Source organism: Panulirus ornatus, chromosome 18 (genome assembly GCF_036320965.1).
Source record: "Panulirus ornatus isolate Po-2019 chromosome 18, ASM3632096v1, whole genome shotgun sequence".
NCBI lineage: Eukaryota > Metazoa > Arthropoda > Malacostraca > Decapoda > Palinuridae > Panulirus > Panulirus ornatus.
The window spans coordinates 56289298-56313206 of record NC_092241.1 but is presented as its reverse complement, the minus strand read 5'-3'; the positions used below and the strand labels follow the sequence as shown (position 1 = coordinate 56313206).

Here is a 23909-nt window from a genome sequence, read left to right as displayed (position 1 = left end):
CAATGCTGTGCTAAAAGCTTTTCTTGTTAGTCAAATATCCTTGAATATCTAATTTGAGAAAAAACAAGGCATGTGACTAAAATCAAATATATAACAATGAAAGATTATTAGAAATATATGAAATTTCCAAAATAACTCAAGAACAATGACACTGCAGTTATATTCCAAGTAATCACATTTCATAAACATTTCATGTGGTCTCTATTTCTGAAGTTTTTCTCCAAACAAGTTCGCTGATGAATGGAATGAGATGTAACAGCCATACACGACTCCAAATCTTATCCAGCTATACATTGTGAATCAATGCCTATCTCTTGGATTTTAATGGTCATTCAAGTCCTGTAATTAAAGGCTCGTTACCATGCAAAGCTTTAACGATTCCCACCACCACATTTACGTCTAACTTCATTACACTAAACCCCAGCAAAACTGCAGGATTTTCTTGTGATGTCAGTCAGCCAACTTCTTTCCCTCGTTAAATGACCACATGAGAGTCAGTACATACACACAGCAGCCTCAACATTTTGTTCTTGCTTTATGAGTAGGGCAAAGGCTTTTTAAAATATCACCAAAGTAGTTTTATTTCTTCTCCAAACATTTCAGTCAAAAGAATAAAAGAAATGAGTGACCAAAAGTGCCAACCAAACAGAAACAACTCGAGTCAACACTCCTAGTTTCGACTTCTATTGAACCTTCGTTTTTTTTTGACAATTTTCACACAAAGGGGGTTTTACAAATATGGGGCCCCCATCTTTCATACTTTTTGTACCATCAAGATTTTAAAATCTATGCAGGATTCATAGCACCCTTCATTAAATCATTCCAATCATCCACTTGCCTTACTGCACACACTTTTTTGTGTGTGTGCACACATGCATGCATATGTGTAGAGACATACTCATCATATGGGAAGGCGGAGATGGATGGGTATCTTTGAAGGCACAGTAGTCGAATGGTGTTGTACGAATGCAAAGCATGGGCTACAGACGAGAATGTAGAGAAAATCATATGTCAGACATAACCAGGATTAAGATATGATAGGGTAAGAGAATTAAGTACATCATATGAAGAATTTGGACCTGTGGAGAGAGAGAGAGAGAGAGTGCAACTAAAAGGATATGTGTCACAGGTGGAGGAGAGAAGGAAAAGGGGGAGGCCAAATTGAAGATATAACAAAGGTGTGAGTATGGTTTAAGGTGATCGGGGCATGATCATGCAGGAGGGCATAAGAGGTGCATGGAATAAAGAATGAACTGAATCGATGGGGTATACAGAGGGAAATGTGCTATCAATGGACTGAACCAGGGCATACAATGCAGCAGCATAAAAAAAAGTAGGGCATGGTTGTAGGTAGGGAAGCAGTGGTTACAAAACATCATGCATGACAGCTTGATAATAGATGTGCAAAATTTACGCCTTTTCTTCATTTGTTCCTGGCACTCTCTTGAATACAAAAACTGCTAACAAGTAAGGAAGCACAGTTTCATAATCGTACAAGACAGTGGTGGCATAGGTGGAGGTGCCAGGCAAAGACCATCAAGGAGCAGTGGGGGTTGTGCTGATCAGCAAATTATGACATTCATCATTTTTACTTGTTCACTTAACAAGTAGTGCCAAGAACAATAGAAACATCATTGGCTTACAACCACACTCTAACTGCCGTGCACAATACATTAAACCCAGAGCCCCCATATTCACAATCTGACAGTCTTATGAGCTATGGTCCTACCCTCTGACAGTTTTTCACTCTAAAGAAACCATTCCTCAATTCACTGTCCTGTGAACACCTTATGCACTCCTGTAGGTTTAGGCTTCCATTAAACTTTTCCACAATCCTTCCATCTTCAGTTTGGTCTCCTTAACTAATGACCCACACACACCCTCTTTTTGTCAACCTTTCCTCACTCATCCTTCCCTCAAGTCCACAGAAACTGTTTGCCTTCATCTCAACCATGCTCATAAATTACCAAATCTGTCTTTTACCTTACCATTACATACTTGATCAACACTCATACTGCATACTGTCCTTGTGCATTTCATTTCCAACACATTCGCCATCTACCATACTTTATCATCCAAGAGCCCACACTTCGCATTCAAACACCACCATCAAGAGTATGCAATACCATCAAATATGACCATCTTTACCCACACCCACTGTGACTTTTCTTTCAATACAACCCTCAATTCACCCCTTTACCCACACTAAAGCTCACTTTGTGCTTTCCACTTGCCATGACCACACACAGATATCTACAAACAACCATTTCCTTCAACTTACTCAGATATCTACAAACAACCATTTCCTTCAACTTTTCCCCCACACCAATATTTCTACAAACTTCCCAAAGTATCTCTATCAACCCACTGTATCATACATTTTCTTATGGCCCATGAATGCCACAAACAACAACTCCTGCCCCAGTATGGAAGGATGAGTTGGAAAGGGAATGTTTTAGGACAAAATGAGGTGTATCAAATGTTGATCAAATGAGATATTAGGTAAGAGAGAGGCCTGGTAGTAAGAGGAGTAAATGTAAGAGTTCAAGAGCTGAAGAGGGCACACAAATAGTTGACAAAAAAAGGATGAGTCATGAGGATGACCAAGTGCATAAGCAAGTCAGTAGCAGTGGCAACTAGGAAAAGGCACATTAACTGAAAGGAAAGGTGTGCAACAATGGAATGAAAGATGTTTTGACAGCTTGGAACGAAAATGTAGGAGGAAGCGTGTTACCTCACTAATGTAGGAAATAGCAATATTACACAATCATTTGTGTGTGTGTGTGTATATATATATATATATATATTTTTTTTTTTTGCTTTGTCGCTGTCTCCTGCGTTTGCGAGGTAGCGCAAGGAAACAGACGAAAGAAATGGCCCAATCCACCCCCATACACATGCCTTGATTCAATCCACTGACAGCACGTCAACCACGGTATACCACATCGCTCCAATTCACTCTATTCTTTGCCCTCCTTTCACCCTCCTGCATGTTCAGGCCCCGATCACACAAAATCTTTTTACTCCATCTTTCCACCTCCAATTTGGTCTCCCTCTTCTCCTCGTTCCCCCCACCTCCGACACATATATCCTCTTGGTCAATCTTTCCTCACTCATTCTCTCCATGTGACCAAACCATTTCAAAACACCCTCTTCTGCTCTCTCAACCACGCTCTTTTTATTTCCACACATCTCTCTTACCCTTACGTTACTTACTCGATCAAACCACCTCACACCACACATTGTCCTCAAACATCTCATTTCCAGCACATCCATCCTCCTGCGCACAACTCTATCCATAGCCCACGCCTCGCAACCATACAACATTGTTGGAACCACTATTCCTTCAAACATACCCATTTTTGCTTTCCGAGATAATGTTCTCGACTTCCACACATTCTTCAAGGCTCCCAGAATTTTCGCCCCCTCCCCCACCCTATGATCCACTTCCGCTTCCATGGTTCCATCCGCTGCCAGATCCACTCCCAGATATCTAAAACACTTCACTTCCTCCAGTTTTTTCTCCATTCAAACTCACCTCCCAATTGAATTGACCCTCAACCCTACTGTACCAAATAACCTTGCTCTTATTCACATTTACTCTTAACTTTCTTCTTTCACACACTTTACCAAACTCAGTCACCAGCTTCTGCAGTTTCTCACATGAATCAGCCACCAGCGCTGTATCATCAGCGAACAACAACTGACTCACTTCCCAAGCTCTCTCATCCCCAACAGACTTCATACTTGCCCCTCTTTCCAAAACTCTTGCATTCACCTCCCTAACAACCCCATCCATAAACAAATTAAACAACCATGGAGACATCACACACCCCTGCCGCAAACCTACATTCACTGAGAACCAATCACTTTCCTCTCTTCCTACACGTACACATGCCTTACATCCTTGATAAAAACTTTTCACCGCTTCTAACAACTTGCCTCCCACACCATATATTCTTAATACCTTCCACAGAGCATCTCTATCAACTCTATCATATGCCTTCTCCAGATCCATAAATGCTACATACAAATCCATTTGCTTTTCTAAGTATTTCTCACATACATTCTTCAAAGCAAACACCTGATCCACACATCCTCTACCACTTCTGAAACCACACTGCTCTTCCCCAATCTGATGCTCTGTACATGCCTTCACCCTCTCAATCAATACCCTCCCATATAATTTGCCAGGAATACTCAACAAACTTATATATATATATATATATATATATAAAAGTTTGATCGATTGAGTAACGTAAGGGTAAGAGAGATGTGTGGAAATAAAAAGAGCGTGGTTGAGAGAGCAGAAGAGGGTGTTTTGAAGTGGTTTGGGCACATGGAGAGAATGAGTGAGGAAAGATTGACCAAGAGGATATATGTGTCGGAGGTGGAGGGAACGAGGAGAAGAGGGAGACCAAATTGGAGGTGGAAAGATGGAGTGAAAAAGATTTTGTGTGATCGGGGCCTGAACATGCAGGAGGGTGAAAGGAGGGCAAGGAATAGAGTGAATTGGAGTGATGTGGTATACCGGGGTTGACGTGCTGTCAGTGGATTGAATCAAGGCATGTGAAGCGTCTGGGGTAAACCATGGAAAGCTGTGTAGGTATGTATATTTGCGTGTGTGGACGTATGTATATACATGTGTATAGGGGGGGTTGGGCCATTTCTTTCGTCTGTTTCCTTGCGCTACCTCGCAAACGCGGGAGACAGCGACAAAGTATAAAAAAAAAATATATATATTGTTAGGGAGGTAAATGCAAGAGTCTTGGAAAGAGGGGCAAGTATGAAGTCTGTTGGGGATGAGAGAGCTTGGGAAGTGAGTCAGTTGTTGTTCGCTGATGATACAGCGCTGGTGGCGGATTCATGTGAGAAACTGCAGAAGCTGGTGACGGAGTTTGGTAAAGTGTGTGGAAGAAGAAAGTTAAGAGTAAATGTGAATAAGAGCAAGGTTATTAGGTACAGTAGGGTTGAGGGTCAAGTCAATTGGGAGGTGAGTTTGAATGGAGAAAAACTGGAGGAAGTGAAGTGTTTTAGATATCTGGGAGTGGATCTGGCAGCGGATGGAACCATGGAAGCGGAAGTGGATCATAGGGTGGGGGAGGGGGCGAAAATTTTGGGAGCCTTGAAAAATGTGTGGAAGTCGAGAACATTATCCCGGAAAGCAAAAATGGGTATGTTTGAAGGAATAGTAGTTCCAACAATGTTGTATGGTTGCGAGGCGTGGGCTATGGATAGAGTTGTGCGCAGGAGGATGGATGTGCTGGAAATGAGATGTTTGAGGACAATGTGTGGTGTGAGGTGGTTTGATCGAGTAAGTAACGTAAGGGTAAGAGAGATGTGTGGAAATAAAAAGAGCGTGGTTGAGAGAGCAGAAGAGGGTGTTTTGAAATGGTTTGGGCACATGGAGAGAATGAGTGAGGAAAGATTGACCAAGAGGATATATGTGTCGGAGGTGGAGGGAACGAGGAGAAGAGGGAGACCAAATTGGAGGTGGAAAGATGGAGTGAAAAGGATTTTGTGTGATCGGGGCCTGAACATGCAGGAGGGTGAAAGGAGGGCAAGGAATAGAGTGAATTGGAGCGATGTGGTATACAGGGGTTGACGTGCTGTCAGTGGATTGAATCAGGGCATGTGAAGCGTCTGGGGTAAACCATGGAAAGCTGTGTAGGTATGTATATTTGCGTGTGTGGACGTGTGTATGTACGTGTGTATGGGGAGGGTTGGGCCATTTCTTTCGTCTGTTTCCTTGCGCTACCTCGCAAACGCGGGAGACAGCGACAAAGTATAAAAAAAAAAAAAAAAAAAAAAAAAAAAATATATATATATATATATATATATATATATATATATATATATATATATATATATATATATATGGAGGGAAGGAGAAGCAGGAAATCAATCTGAAGATAGAAGGATGGAGTGATAAAAGATTTTGAGTGATCAGGGCCAGAACATAGAGAAGGGTGTAAGGCATGCAAGGAATAGAGTGAATTGGAACGATGTGGTACACCAGGCCAATGTGCTGTCAATAGATTGAACCAGGGCGTGTGAAGCGTCTGGGGTAAACCATGGAAAGGTGCGTGGGGCCTTGATGTTGAATGGGAGCTGTGGTTTCAATGCATTACACATGAAAGCTAGAAACTGAGCATGAACGAACATGGCCTCTTTGGTCTGTTCTTGGCGCTGCTGCACGCAAGGGGGTCAGGGTTATTTCGTGTGTGGCAGGGTAGCAACGGGAATGGATGAAGGCACCAAGTATGGATATGTACATGTGTATATATGTATATGTATGTATATGTGCGTGTGTGGCCATTTATGTATATACATGTGTATGTGGGTGGGTTGGGCCATTCTTCCTCTGCTTCCTTGCGCTACCTCGCTAACGTGGGGGACAGCGTTAAGTATAATATTTATGTATATAAATATATATATATACACACACACACACGAAAGCTCACAGGATCTGCCGCCCCTCGAAAATCAAGTTTTGCTCAGTTACAGTCTCTCCATGTCCTTATGTAGCCTTCCATCATCCTCGACCAGCTTTATTTTCATGCTTATTTTTGCATCATTAGCAAAGGATATAACACCTGACTTGCATCATTCCACCAAAATATTTTTTAAGTGATCTCAAGAAGCGCAATGCCATTACTACAGATAAGATGGGCATACTAAAACGTTATGAGAAAGGAGAGGTGACTGATCAGGTGATACTAAGTGTACCCTTTGACTTAATGTGAATGAAGTTTAAGGAGTGTTCGTGATAATGCAGAGATCAAGAAGAGCGCAAAGAGTGGAACATTAATCAGTACATCAAAAATTCCCAAAGCTAGATTATGGAGAATAGAATGAATGTTAACATGGATCAAACACCAAACTCACAATAAAAGCAAAGGCCCAGAGGTTTGCTCCCAAGAGCTGGCTGCTTGTGTGCCCCCACCACTAGCTAGACCACACAATACTCAGCAAGCTGCCTTGTCACATGATTACTGAGGCCAATGGCAACACAAGGGTGGACCATTTTGGTACCTGCTTCCTTCACTACATGTCGAAGCTTTGGAACTCTCAACCTTTTCATGTCTTCCCCAATAACTATGACCTGGCACATTAAGACTATTTCACTTCCTCCAATAAATTCATAAATGCTTTCCCTTGTCTCTTGTTTTTCCGTTTCATAATTTTCTCCATTTCAATTACGGCCCAGCCCTGATGTGGACTTTTGCCTAGGACTAGATCCTTTTCATAAAAAACTTGATGGCAGCAGGAGCAACAAGGATATTTCAAGCAAGTCCTGGCAAATTTATATATTACCCAAGACAGCTAGAGACTGAATGTGAACAAATGTGGCCTTTTTTGTCAGTTTTCCTGGCGCTACTTCACTGAAGCAGGGGGTTGCAATGCTGTTTCCTGTGGGGTGGGGTAGCACCTGAAATAGATGAAGGCAAGGCAAGCAAGTATGAATATGTATAGCGTGTGTGTGTGTTTGTATAAATGATATATGTGTGTGTGTGTGTGTGTGTGTGTGTATGCATACATAATGATGTGTATGAAAGTGGATGGGCCATTCTACATGTTTCCTGGCACTACCTCATTGATGCGGGAAACAGCGATTAAATATAATAAATAAATAATATATTTACTGATCGACATTTCCCACGTCAGTGGGTGGCGCCAGGAAAAAGACAAAGAATGGCCCATCCACTCATATATACATAAACACCCATACATAAACACATACACATACATATATACACATGTACATATTCATACTTGCTTGCTGAGCTATGCCCAGTTCTTTTACATCCTCTTAATCATTCTGCAGAGGGAAGCCAAAAACATTTCCCCCCTGCTGCAGTTCTGCCTTGCCTCTGTCTGGTCCTGCGAGGTCCAAGAAATGGAGCATATTCTGTGAATGTCTCAAGGGATATGTCACATAGTTCCTGATACGTGGTGGTCCTCGCAATACTCACTCAGGCAGTGCCGAAACTCTTAGAAATAATTCGTATAATTTTCAGTGGTAAGAATTATACCATCTCCAAAATCATTTACCTTTCTTGAACAAGTCTAAACATTTTGGATGCATTTAACACTATATTTTCCCAAATATGCTATTCCAGTCTTGCCAAAAAGGCAAATCACCTTCACATATCCTGAGGTTATAATGTTATGATTGATAAACAGGCACTTCCCATGACACTTTTTTTTTGTGTGTGTGTATCCTATACTGGATGTAAAGTGCTCCAGTCCTCCCGTGCTTATCCCCACTTGTTACGTTAGAGCTAAGTACCCAAGACTTCCTTATTTATAACCATATAAAATAGCCCTGCTAAAATGAGTATGAACCACCCAGCATCTAGTGTAGTAGTTGTGAACATGTAAATACCTTAAACAACTGGGGTCCCAAGACTCTAACACCTTGCCATCTACAATCAGAGGCAACATGGGATGCATGGCACACAATTGTCAGAGTGCATGGACTACTACCTACTAGGGTACCACACCAGTCAGGATGTAGGGGGCTGTGTTTGGCCAAGAGCTACAACCTCAACTTCAAACAACCAACAACCCAAACCAACACTTCATCAGATATATCAACCACCTATGATACGCTACTAAATGCCTAGTGATAAAAGCAATATAATTGTGAATGGTGGCCTTAACTTGTAAAACTATTTTGCCACATGGTGGTAATCTTAACATTAAATACCACACAAATCACATGGGAGGAAATATGATAAATGATCAAGAATTCTAACCTCTAAGCTATTCAGGCACTGCATCTAATACATTAAACAAGGAATCCCTGTAGTAAAAGAATGCCGTGAATTTCATGAGCACATTTAATCAAAATGGTCAGCATGCAATTTCTGGATTTTATGCTTTGCTGAACCATCAGCATTCTTGGAAATGTCCAATATCTATGCTTCAGAAATATATCACCAGTTCAGTGACTGGTCCAGGCAAAGCCAAACTATGGACATTTCACTACAAAATATTTATCCCCCCCTCTTCTCTCTCTCTCTCTCTCTCTCTCTCTCTCTCTCTCTCTCTCTCTCTCTCTCTCTCTCTCTCTCTCTCTCTCGAGCAGTAAGTTTAGTTGTATTTGGCGAAGCTGCTGTACCCTTTCTTTTGCAAAATGGCTCATCCAAGTCAAGTCTTCCTTATTTAGAGACATGGGAAAGGCTCTTGTCTCTCTCTCCCCAACCCAACCCAGATGCTTTGATAAATAAATCTACCATCCACAAAATCATCATCCTTAGCCCTGCTGCCATGGGGAGGGTTACAAAATTCAGTCATGTCAAAGGTTTAAGCCCTCATCTCCAAGGTTGCTTTATTGAAGGTTAATATTTCTGGGAAAGTTCTGATCAACTCAAACCTCTTCCAATTGGGACCATACTCATACTGTTCCACTGTAGAATACAATCCCTAATAAGTAAATATTGAAAATATATAAATCTTTTTCATACATATTCGCCATTTCCCAAGTTAGCAAGGCAGCATCAAGAAATATAGGACCAAGCCTTAGAGGTAATATTCTCACTTGGCCCCCTTCCCTGTTCCTTCTTTTGGAAAACTGAAAACGGAAGGGGAATATTTCCAGCTCCTGCTCCCTCCCTTTTAGTTGCCTTCTACGACACACAGGGAATACGTGGGAAGTATTCTTTTTCCTTGAGGTTAGGGGGAGAAAGAATACTTCCCATATATCCCCTGCATGTCGCAGATGATGACTAAAAAGGGAGGGAGTGGGGCTGGAAATCCTCCCCTCCAGGTTTTACTTTTCCAAAGGAAGGAACTGATAAAGGAACCAAGTGAAGATACTCCCTCAAAGGCTCAGTCCTCTGTTCATGATGCTACCTCGCAATCGTGGGAAATGGCGAATGTTTTTTTTTTTATACTTTGTCGCTGTCTCCCGCGTTTGCGAGGTAGCGCAAGGAAACAGACGAAAGAAATGGCCCAACCCCCCCCCATACACATGTACATACACACGTCCACACACGCAAATATACATACCTACACAGCTTTCCATGGTTTACCCCAGACGCTTCACATGCCTTGATTCACTCCACTGACAGCACGTCAACCCCTGTATACCACATCGCTCCAATTCACTCTATTCCTTGCCCTCCTTACACCCTCCTGCATGTTCAGGCCCCGATCACACAAAATCTTTTTCACTCCATCTTTCCACCTCCAATTTGGTCTCCCTCTTCTCCTCGTTCCCTCCACCTCCGACACATATATCCTCTTGGTCAATCTTTCCTCACTCATTCTCTCCATGTGCCCAAACCATTTCAAAACACCCTCTTCTGCTCTCTCAACCACGCTCTTTTTATTTCCACACATCTCTCTTACCCTTACGTTACTTACTCGATCAAACCACCTCACACCACACATTGTCCTCAAACATCTCATTTCCAGCACATCCATCCTCCTGCGCACAACTCTATCCATAGCCCACGCCTCGCAACCATACAACATTGTTGGAACCACTATTCCTTCAAACATACCCATTTTTGCTTTCCGAGATAATGTTCTCGACTTCCACACATTTTTCAAGGCTCCCAAAATTTTCGCCCCCTCCCCCACCCTATGATCCACTTCCGCTTCCATGGTTCCATCCGCTGACAGATCCACTCCCAGATATCTAAAACACTTCACTTCCTCCAGTTTTTCTCCATTCAAACTCACCTCCCAATTGACTTGACCCTCAACCCTACTGTACCTAATAACCTTGCTCTTATTCACATTTACTCTTAACTTTCTTCTTCCACACACTTTACCAAACTCAGTCACCAGCTTCTGCAGTTTCTCACATGAATCAGCCACCAGCGCTGTATCATCAGCGAACAACAACTGACTCACTTCCCAAGCTCTCTCATCCCCAACAGACTTCATACTTGCCCCTCTTTCCAGGACCCTTGCATTTACCTCCCTAACAACCCCATCCATAAACAAATTAAACAACCATGGAGACATCACACACCCCTGCCGCAAACCTACATTCACTGAGAACCAATCACTTTCCTCTCTTCCTACACGTACACATGCCTTACATCCTCGATAAAAACTTTTCACTGCTTCTAACAACTTGCCTCCCACACCATATATTCTTAATACCTTCCACAGAGCATCTCTATCAACTCTATCATATGCCTTCTCCAGATCCATAAATGCTACATACAAATCCATTTGCTTTTCTAAGTATTTCTCACATACATTCTTCAAAGCAAACACCTGATCCACACATCCTCTACCACTTCTGAAACCGCACTGCTCTTCCCCAATCTGATGCTCTGTACATGCCTTCACCCTCTCAATCAATACCCTCCCATATAATTTACCAGGAATACTCAACAAACTTATACCTCTGTAATTTGAGCACTCACTTAAGGAGGTAAATAGGGTGCGTAAGACAAGGGAGCAAATGGGAACTTCAGTGAAGGGCGTAAATGGGGAGGTGATAACAAGTAGTGGTGATGTGAGAGGGAGATGGAATGAGTATTTTGAAGGTTTGTTGAATGTGTCTGATGACAGAGTGGCAGATATAGGGTGTTTTGGTCGAGGTGGTGTGCAAAGTGAGAGGGTTAGGGAAAATGATTTGGTAAACAGAGAGGAGGTAGTAAAAGCTTTGCGGAAGATGAAAGCCGGCAAGGCAGCAGGTTTGGATGGTATTGCAGTGGAATTTATTAAAAAAGGGGGTGACTGTATTGTTGACTGGTTGGTAAGGTTATTTAATGTATGTATGACTCATGGTGAGGTGCCTGAGGATTGGCGGAATGCGTGCATAGTGCCATTGTACAAAGGCAAAGGGGATATATATATATATATATATATATATATATTCTTTTTTCTTTCATACTATTCGCCATTTCCCACATTAGCGAGGTAGCGTTAAGAACAGAGGAATGGGCCTTTGAGGGAATATCCTCATCTGGCCCCCTTCTCTGTTCCTTCTTTGGAAAAAAAAAAAAAAAAGAGGGGAGGATTTCCAGCCCCCCACTCCCTTCCCTTTTAGTCGCCTTCTACGACACGCAGGGAATACATGGGAAGTATTCTTTCTCCCCTATCCCCAGGGATATACATTTTTCTTTTTCTTTCTTTCGTACTATTCGCCATTTCCCGCATTAGCGAGGTAGCATTATCAACAGAGGGCTGGGCCTTAGAGGGAATATCCTCACCTGGCCCCCCTCTCTGTTCCTTCCTTTGGAAAATAAAAAAAAAAAAAAGAAAAACGAGAGGGGAGGATTTCCAGCCACCCGCTCCCTCCCCTTTTAGTCGCCTTCTACGACACGCAGGGAATACGTGGGAAGAATTCTTTCTCCCCTATCCCCAGGAATAAGGGATATATATATATATATTTTTTTTTTCGCTGACTCCCGCGCTTGCGAGGTAGCGCAAGGAAACAGACGAAAGAAATGGCCCAACCCACCCCCATACACATGTATATACATACGTCCACACACGCAAATACACATACCTACACAGCTTTCCATGGTCTACCCCAGACGCTTCACATGCCTTGATTCAATCCACTGACAGCACGTCAACCCCGGTATACCACATCGCTCCAATTCACTCTATTCCTTGCCCTCCTTTCACCCTCCTGCATGTTCAGGCTCCGATCACACAAAATCTTTTTCACTCCATCTTTCCACCTCCAATTTGGTCTCCCTCTTCTCCTCGTTCCCTCCACCTCCGACACATATATCCTCTTGGTCAATCTTTCCTCACTCATTCTCTCCATGTGCCCAAACCACTTCAAAACACCCTCTTCTGCTCTCTCAACCACGCTCTTTTTATTTCCACACATCTCTCTTACCCTTACGTTACTTACTCGATCAAACCACCTCACACCACACATTGTCCTCAAACATCTCATTTCCAGCACATCCATCCTCCTGCGCACAACTCTATCCATAGCCCACGCCTCGCAACCATACAACATTGTTGGAACCACTATTCCTTCAAACATACCCATTTTTGCTTTCCGAGATAATGTTCTCGACTTCCACACATTCTTCAAGGCCCCCAGAATTTTTGCCCCCTCTCCCACCCTATGATCCACTTCCGCTTCCATGGTTCCATCCGCTGCCAGATCCACTCCCAGATATCTAAAACACTTCACTTCCTCCAGTTTTTCTCCATTCAAACTCACCTCCCAATTGACTTGACCCTCAACCCTACTGTACCTAATAACCTTGCTCTTATTCACATTTACTCTTAACTTTCTTCTTCCACACACTTTACCAAACTCAGTCACCAGCTTCTGCAGTTTCTCACATGAATCAGCCACCAGCACTGTATCATCAGCGAACAACAACTGACTCACTTCCCAAGCTCTCTCATCCCCAACAGACTTCATACTTGCCCCTCTTTCCAAAACTCTTGCATTTACCTCCCTAACAACCCCATCCATAAACAAATTAAACCACCATGGAAACATAACACACCCCTGCCACAAACCTACATTCACTGAGTACCAATCACTTTCCTGTCTTCCTACACGTACACATGCCTTACATCCTCGATAAAAACTTTTCACTGCTTCTAACAACTTGCCTCCCACACCATATATTCTTAATACCTTCCAAAGAGCATCTCTATCAACTCTATCATATGCCTTCTCCAGATCCATTAATGCTACATACAAATCCATTTGCTTTTCTAAGTATTTCTCACATACATTCTTCAAAGCAAACACCTGATCCACACATCCTCTACCACTTCTGAAACCACACTGCTCTTCCCCAATCTGATGCTCTGTACATGCCTTCACCCTCTCAATCAATATCCTCCCATATAATTTACCAGGAATACTCAACAAACTTATACCTCTGTAATTTGAGCACTCACTCTTATCCCCTTTGCCTTTGTACAATGGCACTATGCACGCATTCCGCCAATCCTCAGGCACCTCACCATGAGTCATACATACATTAAATAACCTTACCAACCAGTCAACAATACAGTCACCCCCTTTTTTAATAAATTCCACTGCAATACCATCCAAACCTGCTGCCTTGCCGGCTTTCATCTTCCGCAAAGCTTTTACTACCTCTTCTCTGTTTACCAAATCATTTTCCCTAACCCTCTCACTTTGCACACCACCTCGACCAAAACACCCTATATCTGCCACTCAATCATCAAACACATTCAACAAACCTTCAAAATACTCACTCCATCTCCCTCTCACATCACCACTACTTGTTATCACCTCCCCATTTGCGCCCTTCACTGAAGTTCCCATTTGCTCCCTTGTCTTACGCACTTTATTTACCTCCTTCCAGAACATCTTTATATATATATATATATATATATATATATATATATATATATATATATATATATATATATATATATATATATATATATATATATATATATTTTTGCTTTGTCGCTGTCTCCCGCATTTGCGAGGTAGCGCAAGGAAACAGATGAAAGAAATGGCCCAACCCACCCCCATACACATGTATATACATACACGTCCACACACGCAAATATACATACCTATACATCTCAATGTTAAGAGTAAATGTGAATAAGAGCAAGGTTATTAGGTACAGTAGGGTTGAGGGTCAAGTCAATTGGGAGGTGAGTTTGAATGGAGAAAAACTGGAGGAAGTGAAGTGTTTTAGATATCTGGGAGTGGATCTGGCAGCGGATGGAACCATGGAAGCGGAAGTGGATCATAGGGTGGGGGAGAGGGCAAAAATTCTGGGGGCCTTGAAGAATATGTGGAAGTCGAGAACATTATCTCGGAAAGCAAAAATGGGTATGTTTGAAGGAATAGTGGTTCCAACAATGTTGTATGGTTGCAAGGCGTGGGCTATGGATAGAGTTGTGCGCAGGAGGATGGATGTGCTGGAAATGAGATGTTTGAGGACAATGTGTGGTGTGAGGTGGTTTGATCGAGTGAGTAACGTAAGGGTAAGAGAGAGATGTGGAAATAAAAAGAGCGTGGTTGAGAGAGCAGAAGAGGGTGTTTTGAAGTGGTTTGGGCACATGGAGAGAATGAGTGAGGAAAGATTGACCAAGAGGATATATGTGTCGGAGGTGGAGGGAACGAGGAGAAGAGGGAGACCAAATTGGAGGTGGAAAGAAGGAGTGAAAAAGATTTTGTGTGATCGGGGCCTGAACATGCAGGAGGGTGAAAGGAGGGCAAGGAATAGAGTGAATTGGAGCGATGTGGTATACCGGGGTTGACGTGCTGTCAGTGGATTGAATCAAGGCATGTGAAGCGTCTGTAGTAAACCATGGAAAGCTGTGTAGGTATGTATATTTGCGTGTGTGGACGTATGTATATACATGTGTATGGGGGGGGGGGGGGGTTGGGCCATTTCTTTCGTCTGTTTCCTTGCGCTACCTCGCAAACGCGGGAGACAGCGACAAAGTATAATAAAAAAAAAAAAAATACATATATATTCTTTCTCCCCTATCCCCAGGGATATATAAATGGTGGATCTCACACTCATCCAAGGACTTCTCAAATTAGCACCAGCTGGGTTTTCTTTTTTACATGTCCTCGATTTCTGGCTCTTCCAAGCATTTTATTGGCATTACTATGGTCTTCTCCCTGAAGGATTCCTAAACAAAAGGAGATGCTCCACCCCCCCCCCCCATCTAAACACAAAGAATTATCTGACGATTACCTAATGCAGTTCTTTTGAGCTTTCTATATTCCTGAGTCCAAACTGGTCCTAAGTTGTTGGTCAACTAAGCTGTTGGAAGCTACAGTCCACAGACACACAGAGGTACTTGTCTAAGACTAACAAACTTTTCTAATATGTACCCAATGGTGTTTTTCTGATGATTGTAGGCAAGGTACTGAAATGTCCCAAGCCCTGGAGGTTCAAGTTGCTCACCATTTTCTTCCCTAATCATGAAGGTCAGCTGAATACATCCCACCATCCTTCTTGCAAGCAACTGTTACTTTGCATTTGCTGAAGGTTAAGTTAAGACATTCATCCAAGGTCTTTGAGATCATCATTCATTTGGCTTGACAGTGTGTCTGCATGTCCATCTACCTACATCTCTGATGCTTGTTCCCTCAGGGAGGGTGGCCACAGCTTGTCTCCACTTATCCTAGTCTTTACTATCACACTTTTGTTCTCTTTTTGAATTTCTTCATTTTCCCCAATCCAGGGGAGCTCAGTGGAAGACCACTTATATTTCTTTGCAGCCTCTTAACATGCTCTACTGATATGATATCTATATCCATTCTAGTGTCATCTCCAAGGGTTATGAAACCAACTTATCTTTTATGTTAATGTCAAATGTAAAAATATGAAAAAGTGTGCAAGTGTACAGTTCCTTTAGGAAGTGAGCTTTTTGCCGTGGAGGCAATGGAAGTGACCTGGTATACTAGTTAAAAAATTTGTAGATCCATCTCATTTCTTCCCATCATTCCCTATCTTATGCATTTTCTGTGCTATGCCACCACCATGGTCACATCTGGCAAATGCTTCAGAAATGATTGTGTAAACTACCATCAGTATTTGATCTGTCCTCCAGGACCTGAACTAAATAACTGTTGTGACCAACCTAGAGATAATATCTTCCCATCTTAAAACAACACGTTCACCTAGGTTATGTACTTCATTCTGATCCACAAAAGTCAGTCAATCTGCTTCTCAGGACTCTTCTCAAAATCTTAATAATGTGTGGCATCAGTGCTCTCAGTGACAGATGTTTGGGACTGCTTTGCTTTAACCTTTTTAGAGGTAGGGTAATGAAAGTCAGTTCCAAACTCTTGGGAGATGATGCCAAACCATACGAGACTCTCTCCAAAGGATATCCAGTTCTCACAAATGAGGTATTTTGCTCTTAATGACCCTCTTGAAATCCTCTGGGGAGTAGGTGATATCTACTGCATAACGGGGAACTAATGTGTAGGAGTGTCTCAGGTCATCTCAAAAAACTTTTTTCATAAATTTGTAACATCTTTCACGATTTTTTTTTTTTTTTGGGGGGGGGAGAGAGAGAGAGAGGGAGAGAGAGAGAGAGAGAGAGAGAGAGAGAGAGACAGAGGAGGAGGCCAACTTTAGGTCTTCAATATACATGTTACAAAATAGAAAGAGTATTCTTTTGTTAGTTATTTCTGAATTCATTAAAGACTCTCCTCTTTTCCTGAAATTGAAATATTTTGAATTTATGTTCAACATACTCTTTTTATAAGTGGCTTTTCTTGTAGGTCTATATTTCTTCCTCCTGTATAGTGCCCATCTTTCTTTTATTGCCCGAAAACTGCTCTCTTCTCACAGGCATCTGTCTGTTGCACGTTTAATGTGGCAAATTGGTCGTCTTCAACACACATTTCTCTGTTCTGGGACTCTGCATGGTTAAAAAGAACTACCTCCTCCCAGAGGAAGCATCCAAATGATACCCCAGCAGGAGGGTGTGTGGGGACTATGTAGGTCTCCAGGAAGCAGTTTCCAGCAACTTGGCTGACCAACAACCCACCACAAGTGCCTAGGCAGAAGACAACCCTCCAAAGACTTCAAATATTCAACAGGCATCAGAAAAACCACTATCTCCCACCACAATGAGGGTGAAAAGGTTTAGGAGTCAGCAATTCATTTTGTCCTCTCAGAGTAACAGCTTGAAATAAATGAGATGGTAATCTTCCATGAGAGCTAAATATCTATTACACAGTTCTCCTTAGGAATGTTCTGTTTCTATCCTTTTTCTTTTCATTTATCATTTGGGGGGGGGGGGTCTTATATCCTAGTAAAATTCTTTCCTTCTAAATTCAACTTACATTTTGCCATTGGAGTCGAGTTTACCTATACAATTACAAAAGCTCTACACAATTGGTGCGTCTCCAACAAAAATAAAAAAAAAACATACATTTTACTTTTATTACTCTTGCATTTGCCCTTTACATGCTCATATTAAACGACATTCATAAAAATTAAGATGGAAATTATATAATAAAACAGCTTCATCCCAGCCAAAATTGACCCTATGTTGGGATATCCAGGCTGTTGAATGTTATGGTCATGGTATTGGTACATACTCTTCTGCTGTGCTACATACATACTCCTGAGTTGGAATTGTTAAAAATTCAGCTGTGGCAAGGTTCAAATGCAATTTCTATAGTAAAATTATCAAGGGTCACTTCACTTTCTCTAAGAATGGGTTCTCCTCCATAAAGGGTTTGTAGTAATGAGTAAATCTATTGGAAATGAAAAGATATCCCAACTCTTCTTCACATAACCCCAGTTCCACCAACAGGACCATCGCAAACCCTAGCCAAAACAAACCCATTGGGATAACTCCTCATAATTAAGAGAAATATATAGCAAAACTGCCCATTTGGACCAAGATAATTCTTTGAATGCAAACCCAAGGGAGAGCACTGGAAGTCGAATACCCTTGGTTGTCACTCCTAAATCTTCAAGCAAAACCTCCAGTGATTCTTGTTATAAGAATGACCCAATTCTCATAAGGTGGTGCAACAACAACTGCAGCCCTAAAGTTTGGTTCAATGACATCTAGAATGAGACATTTATTCCTCTTTGCAAAATCTTGCCCTAAAGTTTGGTTCAATGGCATCTAGAATGAGACACATTCCTCTTTGCCAAATCTTAACAAATCAAGAAAAATCCTAACTACCTATGCCAATTTCTCTCTCATTCATTCACTGTACAAAACTAAAAGTTTCCAATGTACACACAAAAAATATAAAATACAACTCAGGCAGAAATTACAAACTACCACTTTTCATATTTCCCATAAACTTATTATTTCTTAGTCATTAACCTACTTCTTAGTCATTAACCCTTAGTCCCCAGGACCCACATTTTTCTCTTTTTTTGGAGTAGGGCCTCTGTTTCAATTTCCAAGAACATAAATCTACTATTGTTAACTGGGTGCTATGAACATCAATCGGCATGTGCAATTTCATGACTAAGTTGAATTCCGCACCCTCAGCAATCACTTGGATGGCCATTGGTGGAAATGCAAATAAAGGCAAAGTCACTGGAGCTGCCTGGAGACCCCATAACCAACTAATGACCACAGTGGGAGATCGAGAGCCTTTTCTCAACTCTTGGAATACTGCATTTTTTTCTTTGCACTCAAAAAAAAAATTTTCTTTTTTACATCTTTTAAACAACGAAGGAGGCTTAAAAAATATATCAATTGAACGCAAGGCTTAAAAAACATCAACTGAGCACCAAAAGGGGTTAATAGTTAAATGTTCTCCACTCACTTTACACAAACTCGCAATACCACACTTCAACTTTTAACTGGAGTTCTCCAATTATGGAGAGACTTTTGACGTGGTTACCTCCTAGAGGGAGTTCTCGAAGTAATGGGCAGCAGGAATGTAGAGATAGATAGTATGGGGGTAAAAGAGCTAGCATCCTGGGAGAAAATAATAATATCAAGGACTTATGAAGGTGTGAGCTATGTAGCATGTAAGGTTTCATTTGGACATGCCAGCCTAGGAACTTTTCTACCACAGCAACCTCTCCAAAGTGAGTTCCCATTAGGAAAAACAATGCATGTAATTTTGGAAAGCAAGAAAGAAAAAAAGGAGGGGGGGTGGAGGAATGTGGGATCAAGTACCAACACTCACCCGTTTCTGTGACTTGCTTCATGGCTGCAGCCATATCATCGTATCTCTCTGCTTGCTCGGCAAGCTTGGCCCGCTGCACTTGTTCTTCCTTGTCTCCCATTGTGTCTGAAATTAGGAAAGAATTTTCTTAGCAATCAATTTTAATGTGTCTTAAGGTATTTAAAAAAATATTCAAAAATCTCTTCAAAGATGACACAACTGCCTATCCAGAGTGCTATAAACCACAACTCTGTATAGTCTTGTTTGCTTACAAAAGTATATTCTCATTCCATCCCTCCAGTAAAGTGGTCCAACATAAAACATGAATGGATTACCAATCTACTGCACTTTATCATCAGTTTATCAAAAAAATTCTTTTCTGTAAGTTTAAAAGGAAAAATCATATCACTTGTGATATTCATTTTAATCTAAACTTCCAATTAGTAAACAAGTTTTGTTTACAAATAAGTATCTACATGTATCAGTTACCCAGAAACATGACATGCATTAACTGCATATCAATTTACCTCCTTTTCACAATAAAATGCTGTTATGCATTATGTAGCAAGACTAACACTGGCAACATAAATGTTTTGTTAAACAGAAATGGATAACCCAGCCATTGGTGTCTGGGTGTAAGTTATTACATTTTTCCTTGAATCAAGTGTGCAAGTTATTTTCTTTTCCTTAAATCAACTGTCTCAAGTTCAAAGCAAAACATAGTAATGAATGGATGCAGTGGCATTGCACATCCAGATACTACAGCTTAAACATTTTCATATACTGCTCAGTATGTGGATATGTCAAATTAGCCTACAATAAGTCTGCACCCTTAGGTTACACAATGTAATATTCTAAATAAAAAAAAAAAAAAAAAACTGCTCCTCCTATATATATTCCAACTATATAGATACTCATTAACTCAGGATTTAGTTAAGAGCCAACCAAAGCAAACTCTGCAGAAAAAATCTTTGAAAGATGAAATTTCCCATATTCACCTATTAGTAATTTGAATATTTTGAACCAAATGTACCTGGGAATTCTAACTAATCATTTTCTTTTTCTGAATATGCAAATATCCATGAATTTTCCTAACTTTCTGCATTTAACACAAAAATACACACAAGTATATTTTCAATGTTAGCCAAGATGGTACGAAATGCTGAGGCATTAACTAAGGCCATCCCATTAACGCTATATATAAAATATTTTATTCATTCATTTATTATACTTTAGTCACCATCTCCCACGTTAGCAAGGTAGCGCAAGGAAACAGACAAGGAATGGCCTAACCCACCAACATACACATGTATATACATAAAACACCCACACACACACATACATATACATTTCAACGTATACATACATCCATTTATACTGTACATTAACATCCATACTTGCTGTCTTCATCCATTCCCATCACTAACCCACCACACATGAAAGTGCATTCACCCCCCTCTCCAGTGAGGCAACGCTGTCATGTGTAATGCACCAAAACCACAGCTCCCTTTCCACATCCAGGCCCCACAGAGCTTTCTATGGTTTACCCCCAGACACTTCACATGTCCTGGTTCAATCCATTGACAGCATGTCAACAAACATAGTCTACATTTATTCATCATACTTAATCGCCATTTCCCACATCAGTGAGGTAGCGACAGGAAACGGACGAAGAATGGCCCATCCACTCATATACACATATATATACATACATTGTAATTCCCCATACACACACATATAACTACATAACATACATACACACATACATACTCATACTTGCTTGCCTTCATCCATTCCTGTCACTACCCCGCCACACATGAAATAGCATCCCCCCACCATTCATTGAGGTGGTGCTAGGAACAGACAAAAAAGGCCACATTCATTCATAGTCTCTAGCTGTCTTGTGCAATGCACCGAAACCACAGCTCCCTAACCACATCCAGGCCCCACAGACCTTTCCATGGTTTACTCCAGACGCTTCACATACCCTGGTTCGGTCTATTGACAGCACGTCAACCCGTTTACAACATAATTCCAATTTACTCTATTCCTTGGATGCCTTTCACCTTCCTTTACGTTCAAGCCCGGATTGCTCAAAAGCTTTTTCACCCCATCCTTCCACCTCTAATTAGGTCTCCGACTTCTTGTTCCCTCTACCTCTGACACATATATCCTCTATGTCAATCTTTCCCAACTCATTTTCTCCAAATGTCCAAACCAGTTCAACACACCCTCTTCTGCTCTCTCAACCACTCTTTATTACCACACATCTCTCTTACCCTTTCATTACTTAACCAATCCACCTCGCACCACATACTGTCCACAAACATTTCATTTCCAACACATCCACCCTCCTCCATACAACCCTATCTATAGCCTATGCCTCAACCATACAACATTGCTGGAACTACTATTCCTTCACATACCCACACATTCTTCATCGCCCCATACCCTACCCTATAACTTGCTTCTGTTTCCATGGTTCCATTCACTGCCAAGTTCACTCTTACAAATCTAAAACGCTTCACTTCTAGCAATTTTTCTCCATTCAAACTAATATCCCAACTAACTAGTCCCTCTTACTTGCTCTTACTTCACATTTACTTGCAACTTTCTCCTTTCACACACTTTTCTAAACTCAGTCACCAACTTCTGCAGGTCCTCACTCAAATCAGCCACCAGTGGTCTCATAGGTGAACTTCCCAGGCACTCATTCCCAACAGACTACATACTCACCACCCTCAAAAACTCGTGCCCTTCCCTCACTAACCACCCCATCCATAAACAAATTAAACAACCATGGTGACATCACACAATCCTGCTGCAGACCGACCTTCACTGTGAACCAATCACTCTCCTCTCTTCCTACTCACACACATGCCTTACACCCTTGATAAAAACTTTTCAGCTTCTAGTAAGCAACTTCCTTTCAACACCATATATTCTAAGGACATTCCACACAGCATATCTATCAACCCTATCATATGCCTTCTGATCCATAAAAGCCACATACAAATACATCTATTTTTCTGAGTATTTCTCATATATTATTCAAAGTAAACACCTGATCCACACATCCTCTACCACTTCTAACACTACTTTGCTCCTCCCCAATCTGATGCTCTGTAAATGCCTTCACCCTCTCAATCAAAACCATCCCTATGCAATTTTCCAGGAATACTCTACAAACTTATGCCTCTGTAGTTTGAATACGCCATAATCCCCTTTGCCTCTACAATGGCGATATACTTGGATTGCCAATCCTCAAGCACTTCACCATGATCCATACATACATTGAACCAACCTATCAACAACAGTCACCCACTTTCTTAATTCAACTGCAATAACATTCAATAACTCAAATCAGGTCTACCATTCTGGGCAGACAATGCATTTATGCAAAACTTTGGAAACAAATTAAAATTAATGCCATGTGTAAAGCTTATTGAAATTAAGCCTATTGTAATAAAAGAACCACCCTCTTGTGGAAAAGGTCCCTTTAAATCTTTTTAAAATCAAAAATTGGTTTTTATATCAAGAGTAAATTTATCTTGTCCACAATTTTTAATATTTTAGTTCCATGGGTTATCTGCATATTCTCTACTTCATCAATTATTTTGACAAGTTCTGTACCTGAATTTGACTGCTGTTTCTATACCAAGAGTATCCCTGGCCAATCACAACAGTGACATGTAATCTACACGTATCATGTTTCCTAGCAGAGCTACCTTGGCAAAATAGAAATGCACAGTTATTGCCCCCTGACCAGCCAAGCTGTGGGGGCTATATAGGCCTGAGGGATGCAGCTTCCAACAACCTGGTCAATCAATAACTAATTCAACAGCCTGGGCTGTGGAACACCCTTGAAGACTTCACCAGGTATGTATCAGTCATACATACAAATGAGAACACATTTTCCAATTTTCAAGGAAACTGAACAGCTTTTAGCTGGATTTAGGACAAAACAGAATGACCAAATTACTTGAGATCTTACTTCAGGTTGTGGGGAAAGTGATTTTATGAACACAGTTCTCCAGCATTCAAAGCTGACCAATATGAAAAACAAACAGTTTCAAGCAAAAGTTTAACAGTGTTCCCACCACCCACTTGACCTTGACAATACCCTCCTGGGGCGGCTGGCAATTTTACTTAAAAATTCTATGAAAAATCAGCATATTCAAAAGACGTTTTATAGCAAACTTTACTACAGAAAACAATGATCAGGTGTTCAAAATAACTCCTATTCTATCACCATGATTTGAATGAAGGTGTTCAAAATAACTCCTATTCTATCACCATGATTTGAATGCAATGTCAATTTGTGCTTAATTTTATGATTATA

At 41.2% G+C, this 23909-nt stretch overlaps 1 protein-coding gene across 2 annotated transcripts in view; it reads right to left on the bottom strand.

The window, feature by feature from the left end:
- Positions 1 to 23909, bottom strand: part of 14-3-3zeta (tyrosine 3-monooxygenase/tryptophan 5-monooxygenase activation protein zeta) — a 78621-nt gene that overhangs the window by 24422 nt on the left and 30290 nt on the right. For both annotated transcript variants that reach the window (XM_071673268.1, XM_071673269.1), the window contains exon 2: positions 19589 to 19693. In XM_071673268.1, coding sequence (XP_071529369.1) covers positions 19589 to 19688 — 100 coding nt within the window. In that variant the 5' untranslated portion in view covers positions 19689 to 19693. The remainder of the gene's footprint in view (positions 1 to 19588; positions 19694 to 23909) is intronic.